Source organism: Marmota marmota, unplaced genomic scaffold (assembly GCF_001458135.2).
Source record: "Marmota marmota marmota unplaced genomic scaffold, marMar, whole genome shotgun sequence".
NCBI classification, from domain to species: Eukaryota; Metazoa; Chordata; class Mammalia; order Rodentia; family Sciuridae; genus Marmota; species Marmota marmota.
Genome location: NW_026005734.1, coordinates 458,927 through 468,697, shown reverse-complemented (window position 1 = coordinate 468,697; position 9,771 = coordinate 458,927). Strand labels below are relative to the sequence as shown.

Sequence of the window (9,771 nt, the reverse complement as noted above, 5' to 3'; positions counted from 1 at the left end):
TAGGCAGCTTGAAACAAAAACAAAATAAATCAAAACAAGAACACATTGTTTTTTGAAATGGTCACCCATTCTCTCGCCTTCCCTCAGGGGCGAGCAATTTCAATTACCTCCAAGCTTCAGACATGCCCCGTCCAGGCCACCAAATGCTGCAGTCTGGATGGGCACAAAATCACGAGCCACTCACAGCCTTGTAGATTCAAACAGCAATTCTTTATTCCCGAACTCACACCGGCACTCTACACACAGGTTCTGGGGAAATCCACACCTCCACTGGGCTCTGTATCCCAAAATACTCTCTGAATCCCAGGAGATGTCAACTGGAACTCAAGGAGTGGGCGTGCCTGAGGCAGCAGGATACGCCCTATTCCCAGCAGGGTACACCTTAAACCTGGGACCGCCCTAAACCCAAGGAGCTGGATACTCCCTATTCCAAGCAGGATACACCCTAAACCTGGATCCGCCCTGGTCCTTGAGCAAGGTCATCTTTCATGCAAAGTCACTGCAAATGATCTGAGTCCACAATGGAGAGTCCTTCCTCTAAGCAACATGGGGTAGGCTGACAAAGAAATTGCCATGCATCATTCCTACTTGGCAATGGCTCTTAGCATCTCCCCCCTTCTGATTAATTAAACAACAAGCAATGTGGCTTAAGGACCGTGCCTGGTAGGTTGTCCAATTCAACTTATGGTTCTTACCCATCATGGGAAAAACTGACCTCTAGGCGTCAGCCTCCTGTCTTAGGTTGATACCACTGCAATTGGATCATACCCGTCACTGACTACCGGTCCAGCATACAGCCATACTTGTGGATAAGCCTATGCACCAGTGGGGGTGAGAGGTTCTTTGTCTCACCTCTGTTGGCCCCCAAATTTGGCCTTGGTGCCAGTGGGGGGGTGAGGTTCTTTGTCTCACCTCTGTTGGCCCCCAAATTTTAGACCATCACTAGCAGAAGGGAGGAGGATACAGAAATGCCACGACACCAAGCCAGTTAGCAGCTCCTTTGGAAAAATTGTATCACCGGTGACACCATCAGCAAAGATATGCCAGCACTACCACAATTTGCTGCACCAAATGATAGTTCATAATGTATACAAGTGACACATAGTCCAGGCAAGTTCTACAAGCAGTTCAAAGCAGAGGAGTCTATCAATAAGTCCATTTCCTCCCAAAGTAAACCGAGTCCATGATTGAGCATTACTTGTTGAGTTATATTCATTGATGCATCAGTTTATACAGTTTACTGTGATAGCTATCAAAGAAGCTCTAGTTTGGCTTTCTCTTTGTCTTCACCGGCACTGGGATGGAGATAGGAATTCTGGCAATGATGCTCAAAAGAAATTATGTAACATTACATTATCCTGAACAGAATTATTAAATATAATGAAAAGGAAAGGTGAAAGTAAACAAACAGATCTGTTAACTACCTTTAAAACAATCCTTAACAGCTGTTTACCAAATTTAAATTAAACGATTTAAATCACGTGAATAATAAAAAAAAATTCAGATCCATTTTTTCATGAGCACTCCTCTTATATGAAATATGGACATATGCACATACAGACATACAACACAAAACACAAGAGTGCACACAAAAGTACAACACATAAGACAAAAGTAAAGGCCTTGTAGCTTTACACAGGTGAAATCTCCATTGCAATGTTTAAAAACTCCATAGTCAAAAATAAAACTGATCAGAAAAACATTGACCTAGGTCTGTATGAGCTCAAAAATAAAATAGAACTTTATGATGTGGAAAAATGCAATAATAAAATAGATATTGAAAAAAGCATCCTGGTTAATCACTGTCGCAGATGTAAGAATAGCCAAGCTGGAGCTCTGGATATCAGCTGTTATGGATTTGAGTCAAATCATCTTCTTTTTGGTCTGTAGAAATTGCTTTGGTTAGTCTCTCTGGAATCCAAATTGGCTGCTGTTCTCCCTGTGGAAACACACAAACAGAACCCCGACTCCAGACAATCACTGGGTCAGGACCTTTCCATTGTCCTGTTAGAATATCTTTCCAAAGTACCTTAGGCTTATGTACATTTTTTTGGATACATATGTCTTTCCACAGCACTAAGCCCTGATGAATCCAAATTTAAAAAGTTTAGAGTAAAAAGCGTTATTTTAAGTTTATCTTTGGGGGATATATACCCCTTTCCAATTCCCTCTTTTTGTTTTAATAAGTACATTTTAATAGTTTGATGAGCTCTTTCAACTATGCCTTATCCCAGTGGATTGTATATGATTTCTGTTAAGTAAAACATTAACTGATTTTTCTTCAGGGATGATGTTCCAAAATATCCTATATGTATCCTTGGAAATTTAAAGATCCTTTTAAATTCAAGTCTTCCAAAAGCATTTTGCCTTAGTTTTTAGAATTACTTTAGTTCTTTTAATTTTTTGATGTGGTTTTAAACCAATTTCCTTTTAGTTTAATGTTTTCTAAATTGGCTCTTGTCTATAAATTTTAACATCCTCATCTGAGACTTCTAATTTCTTCACCAGCAGAAATTAAAGTTGATGGGCTTTTTGAAAAAAATTACTAATAATCTCCTTGTTCTTCTATTTTATCCAATATTTGCCTTTAAACTTCTCTCTTCTACCTATTTCTATCTTGAATGTCTGTATCTAATAATTGTCTTAGCTTTTTGTATTTTTTATCTGAAATACCTTTATTTGACATTTTTAACCATTTTTTTAATCTTGTTTCTATCTTCTAGTTTTCTTCTAAGGGTTGTACATTCACCCTTAGTTGCTTTTTTCCTCCTAGTTTTCTTTTGTTTCCTATTTTGTGGGTTTAAAATTCTTGTCTTCCTACATCTTTTCTATCTTCCTACATCTTTTCTATCTTTTTTTTCACCTTCCTGTACTTCTGTCTTCAAAGTTTTTCACTTCAAATTTCTAATATTCTTTCTCCAAATTGCTTTTATCCTATTATCTTCCCATTTTCATGTTTTTTTTTTAAGTAATGCTTTTAAGATTAACTAGGCTTTGAATGATGCAATCTTTCCTCCGTCATGAAGGCATCTTAACCACCTTCAATTTAACCTTTTAAAGTCTTTTGCAACTTACTTAGACATTTTACAACTTTTTACTTTACCACACAAAGATTATCTCATCTAGAAACATTTCTTTTCCTTTTAACCTTCCATATTAAAATATATTTCCACATCTTGAATCTTTTTATATCTCTTTTTTCTTTTTTCCATCATGAAGGTATCTCAACCACCTTCAATTTAACCTTTTAAAGCCTTCCAATTATCATCTATACTGTACTTTTAAATGTACTTTTTCACCACCTACAGCTTCACTCTTTTAAACGAGGCTTATATTCTGTTTAAATCGCTTAATGTTAGTTTACATGGCTACCCTTCAACTAAAGGCTTCTTTTTTTTTTTTTACTCCATTAAGAAGCTTTGTCTCAATCTGCCATGTACAAATACCTTTTTCTTCTTTCTTCCTTTCTCAAGCTTTTAAAGTAAGTCTAGTTTCCTCAAAATCTTTTTAAATGGCATTTTACAACTTTTTACTTTACCACACAGAGATTATCTCATCTAGAAACATTTCTTTTTCTTTTAACCTTTCATATTAAAATATATTTTCACATCTTTAATCTTTTAATATCTCTTTTATAGCTGTTAACCCTTTTAATAAATTCACATTCTGAAACAACTCTTATAAAATTTCTGATTTAGACAAATTGCTCCACTTTAATAAGATTAAATACTTTCATGTTTTTTTATGGTACTATAATATTATAATTGAAACCCAACTGAAACTTCTTATACTCTTTGTATATAAATTACACATGGTAGAATCTTAACTGTTAGTATCCTTGTTTTAGCAAAGACACAGACACAAGCAATATTAAACCTTTTTTCCATTTACCAATTTATGAAAACACACATCCTGTTTAAATATATTACCTTATGGAACTTAATAAGTAAAGAGTACTTGATTTTATATTTAGTGGTTGATGTTTTAACACTTTAGCTTTGTAAATTAATCAGATCTTTGTAAAAACCAAGATCTTAGACAAATGTAGTAAACAGAACTAGCCCTCTCTTTCTTGTTGAAGAAAAATCCTTCTACAGGATACCATGATGGTCCCATTGATATACTTAATAACTCGTCTTTTAAAAGCCATGGGCTACATTTTTGTTTTGTATCAACACATGTCCTAACTGTTCTTGGTCTTAATGGGACACCTCCTTCCTCTAACAATTTCTCCTTCTCGGAGGCAAACAACTTCAAACCTTGAGTAAACCATTTTCCCCAGTTTGCCAGAGAAAGTTCTAGGAACAGGCAACTTGAAACAAAAACAAAATAAATCAAAACAAGAACACATTGTTTTTTGAAATGGTCACCCATTCTCTCGCCTTCCCTCAGGGGCGAGCAATTTCAATTACCTCCAAGCTTCAGACATGCCCCGTCCAGGCCACCAAATGCTGCAGTCTGGATGGGCACAAAATCACGAGCCACTCACAGCATTGTAGATTCAAAGAGCAATTATTTATTCCCGAACTCACACCGCCGCTCTACACACATGTTCTGGGGAAATCCACACCTCCACTAGGCTCTGTATCCCAAAATACTCTCTGAATCCTGGGAGAACTCAACGGTAACTCAAGGAGAGGGCGCGCCTGAGGCAGCAGGATATGCCCTATTCCCAGCAGGGTACACCTTAAACCTGGGACCGCCCTAAACCCAAGGAGCTGGATACTCCCTATTCCAAGCAGGATACACCCTAAACCTGGATCCGCCCTGGTCCTTGAGCAAGGTCACTGTTCATGCAAAGTCACTGCAAATGATCTGAGTCCACAATGGAGAGTCCTTCCTCTAAGCAACATGGGGTAGGCTGACAAAGAAATTGCCATGCGTCATTCCTACTTGGCAATGGCTCTCAGCACTGGCCACACTGGACAGCACCTGGGGATGCTGAGGGATGCTCAGGTCTGTATGGTCCTGCCAGCCCTGCTGGGTGGTCTGGGCCCACCTACTGCACTGGTGCAGGTCCAGGGCTCCTGGGCTTGCTGTGTGGAAAAGGAGAAAACCTGTGTCCTCCACTTGTCCACCTCTGGCTGCCCTGCCCACTTGCCAGGATGACCTTGCACAGTGGGTGTGAAGTGTGGCCATATGAGGGCCCCTCCTGCAGGAGTGCACAGTGAGTGTGTCCAGGCTGGGCTGCTGGGTGTCCATCCTGCTCCCCAGCACAAGGGACCTCTTGTGTGGGTCCCTGGAGCATTTCTGGATGGCCTGAGGTCTCAGGTGACAGTGGAGGAGACGCCCTAACTAATGGAGACAGACCTCACATGTGGGATCTGATGGGTGCTCGTCACCATGTCAGAACTGCTCCTCTGCTCCTCCCATCTCTGGATATCCCAGGAGGGAGGAGGGTTTTTCAGACATTATGCTGAATGAGTCTCCTCTTGGATTTGTCTGATGCTGTCCTCATGGGGAGACTGAGGTGTGGGAGGGACTTCACAAGAGCCTCATTTCCATCTCATCAGGGAACATTCTAGAATGACCTTCACTGAGGAGATTTGCCCTGACCTCTCCATCACCTGCTATGGAGGGGTGTGGCAGGACTCTGCACCTCTTGCTACTCTGCTCCCCTCTCTATGGAGCTCCCGAGAAGGAGGTTCCTAAGTGCAGGACCCATCAAGGGAGGGCAGTCAAGGAGAGTCTGTGGAAACTGCTTGTCATTCTCCTGGGCTGCAGAGGGGTGTCCACCCTGGTATTTGCTAAATCGTGTATTTAGGTCAGGGTGAGCTCCAGAGAGCTCATTTGTATCTTGGTGAAAATGCCTGTTGTGTTCTGCACGTTGTGGTCAATTTTCAAGCTTTATTCTGTGGTCCACCTTCCAGCAAGGACTGCCATCTCTTCATGTATCCTACCTGTCCTGGTCAGGGTGCTGAGTCAACCAGGCCAGATTATAATCTCCAGGAAGGTGACTGAGTATTGGTTGTTCTGTGTGCGCATGGCATCCCATGACCACAGAATGGCAGTGATCAAGAATACATGTAATAACAGGAGCTGGAGGAAACCTGGGGAGAGGACCCTCACACCTTGTTGATGGCACAGCAGATGAGAACCACCCTGAGGTGAGCAGGGTGGACACCCCTCAGAACAACAGGGAGGAAGCCACAGTGGGACCCAGCTCTCCTGCTGCTTGGTATTTACCCCAAAGACCCAAGTCAGCACAGTGCAGGGACACGGCCATGGCAGGGTTTATACAGTGCAATTCCCAAGACCAGGTTATGCAACCAGCCCAGGGGCCCTTCACTAGTGGATGGATAAAGGAAATGTGGGTCATGTGCCAACACTGCAGCTCTGCTCAGCCAATAGGAGGAGTGAGATGATGGTGAGTGGATGGAGCTGGAGGACATTAGGGAAGAGGAATGAGAGAGGCTCGGGGAGTCAGGGTGAGTGTTGGCTGTCCTCTGTGGGAGCTGCCACAAATAAGGGAGATAATGGAAGGGGAACCCCAAGAAGACAGAAGAGGTGAGTGGGGATCAGGAGGTGACTAAGGGTGAGGTAGGAGGGACAGGAGAAGGGAGGGGCCAGGAGTGAGCTGAACAGATATTATTGGTCAATTCTGCCCATGTGGGAGTCCAGCACCTGTGGGGGTGAACCACTGTGAGTTTCTATACACACACACACACACACACACACACACAAATAGTGTAAATTTAATGAAAATTAGAAAGTCGTGGAAGAAAAGTCAGTAGGTTAAATAATGGGAAGTAGGAGGAAAATGTAAAAGGAGGTGCTGTGAGAGCAACAGAGATTTTATAGACAATGAATATATGTGACTATGTCAAAATGAAAACCTATAATAAATATATGTAAGGTGCACTATTTCAAAAAAAAAAAGAACATGGCAAAAACAGAATGATTATCTTCAGACACATCAGAGATAAGTAGAGACCACAAGGCCACAGAGACCCCCTGGGAAGCTGGTACATGGACAGGCCTCCAGATGGAGGAAACCTGCCCCACCTCCCTCTGCACCTGCTCCTCGCTGACCTGAGCTCCTGTGTGCTGAGCGCCCCCTGCTGGCCCTGGGCACCCTGCAGGAGGATTGTGTCTGGGCTCACACTGAGGTCCCCTCACTGTGTCTCTGGCACAGTAATAGGTGGCTGTGTCCTCAGTGGTCAGGGAGCTCAGCTGCAGGGAGAACTGGTTCTTGGACGTGTCTCTGGAGATGGTCACTCGGCTCTTGAGGGATGGGCTGTAGTAAGTGCTACCATCATAACTTATGGACCCTATGTACTCCAGCCCCTTCCCTGGGGGCTGACGGATCCAGCTCCACCAGTAACCACTGGTGATGGAGTAACCAGAGACAGCACAGGTGAAGGACAGGGTCTGTGAGGGCTTCACCAGGCCAGGTCCCGACTCCTGCAGCTGCACCTGACACAGAACACCTGGGGACAAAGCCAGTCACACCCTGTCAGTCACTGGCAGTCACAACCTCCCCATGGACCCAGGTCTGACACTGGGGACACTCACCTTGGGGAGCTGTGACCAGGCACAGGACAAGACCCAGCACCCTCATCTTCTAGACCACACCTGCCTTCCCAGAGACCTCAGCCCTGTCTGAGCAGAGAGCTGGGAGCTCCCACAGCCCAGAGGGCCTTTGAACCCAGAGCAGGAGGAGGAATTTGCATGTGGGTGAGGCTCTTCTGATATCTGGAGAGGCTGAGGTCAGGCTGCCCAGGTCCTCTGTGCTCCTGAGATGTGTCCCTGTCTTGAGCCCAGGTGGAGCTTTACCTGTGAGAGGAGAGGAGGTGGTTTCAGGGAGCTGGGAGGCTGTCAGAAGAGGAGCCCACCCTCCTGAGCCCATCCCCTCCCTCAGGACCCTGATCCCTTCCTGGTGCCCAGTCTCACTCACCACACCCTCTCAGGCTCTGGGTGCTGAGTGCTCAGTTCTGGGTCTAGCTCACTGCTTTCTCTCCCACTGTCTGCTACTGTGACATGGTCATTCTGTTCCTGGAGAACATGTGACACTGTCATGTTGGTTGTGTGACATAGCTGTAGCCTTCCTCATTTTCTATTCATCCTGTAATCCAGGACACATCAGCACCAGCAGGGAGACTGGATGCAACATGTGATGGAGAGCATATGGGAAGAGGAGGAGCAGACTGTCTAAGTGGCTGTCCCCAGAGGAGCTGTGCACTGACATGTGACTTCCTCTCTATGTCCAGCTCCCTCTTCATCTGCAGAGGTTTCCCTGGATTCTAAGGGATCAGCTCAGCATAGGTCCCAGGTGAGGAGAGCCATTAGTGAGGGAAGCCGCCCTTGATGAACCTCCTTAAGTCCTGATGCTCCAGGTTCTGAACAGTTATTGCATTCAGTCGGGCAGGGTAGTGCCAGGTCCAGTAACTTGGGTGCTCCACCAGCTGGGATAACACGGTGTGTCAACAGGAGCAGGTGTCACCTGCTGAAGTTGAGTCACACTCACCTGTTCCTTTGTAATCCTACTCCTTCTGCATTTTTCAGAAAGAAAATTCTAAGAAACACCATCCTCCCAAAATAAAAGCCCACTTCTGAACGTGCCCCCTCTCTCCTGTCAGCCTCTCTGACCTTCTCGTGTCCCCCTTTTGGGAGCCTGAGGCTGGGAGATGGAGAAAGCCATCATGAAGCTTATGAAAGGTATTCTGTGTCTGTGTGGTACTTTGTGTCACCCCAAATTCACACAGTGACTTCAGTTCAGCTGCCTGTGCTGGACGGGGGTGCAATGTAGATCACCCCAGGCCCAGGATGCTGCTGTCTGAACCCTCAGCAGTGACAGCCACCTGCCTGTCACATTCCAGCCCCATCCTCCCCACACGTCTCACTTGGAAATGCGTCTGCAGACCCAGGGGCCAGCCCTGCTCTGGTCCCAGGAGCAGTGCCCACTCTCCATCATCCTCAGGAGGGAGGGTGGAGGGAATGTTGGGGACACTCCTGCCCCAGGGAAGATGGGGTGCACAGCTGAGCTGTCAAAATGCTGCCAACAAAACCGAGGGTCCCTCTCAGCAGTGGGCTTAGGAGAAGACCCTGCTCTTTGGAGTAAGGAAATGTCTGACCAGCCGCAGTGTCCAGTCCTTGCCTTATCTCTGCACATCTCCATGGTACCTGTGGGGTCCTTTCCTGAGCAGCATGACCCATGCTCCTGGTGCCCAGCCTGTTCCTGGGCAGAGCTCAGTGTGCTGCCTGAGGAGGGTCCTCCTGCAGGTGGGCACCCACCTGGGGCCTGTCCTCTCCTGAGCCCCAGGTGCTGCCCTCTGCTGGCTCCTCTGTGAGGTCAGGGGCCATCAAGGGAAACCAGACCTCATGTGCTCAGTGCAGAGACTGAGCCAGGCCCCGAGGTGCTGTGTCTGTTCCCCTCATCAGTTCCCGCAGCGCCCCACAACCCAGGCACCACCTCAGTGCTTCCTGATTGTATTACTAGGACACTGTGAGTCATGACCTTAAGGGGCATGTCAGAATCCTTAAGTCCTTTCTCAGCAGGAGGAGGGACACCTTCCCACCAGGCCTGGAGAAGCAGGGTAAGTAACAGACCTCAGCCCAGCAGATATTGACCTCAGGGGAGCTGGGCTGTGCTTACCAGGGAAAGCCCAGGGTCCCTGGCTGGAGAGGGCCTGCAACCCCCATGCAGTACTTGACCTTCCCAGCACAGGTGCCAGAGCTGGGAGGGGCTGGAGTTGAAGGGACTCAATGGGCAGGCGTGGACACCCTCCAGGGCACCTCTGCTCACCACACTTCACTTCAGAATCCCCTCCA

The 9,771-nt window shown here is 46.0% G+C and overlaps 1 gene segment (V, D, J or C); it reads right to left on the bottom strand.

The window, feature by feature from the left end:
* Positions 1–7,726, bottom strand: part of LOC107160907 — a 12,083-nt gene extending 4,357 nt beyond the window's left edge. The window contains 2 exon segments of the V gene segment in view: positions 7,104–7,430; positions 7,516–7,726. Coding sequence covers positions 7,104–7,430; positions 7,516–7,561 — 373 coding nt within the window.
* Positions 7,727–9,771: the final 2,045 nt, after the last annotated feature.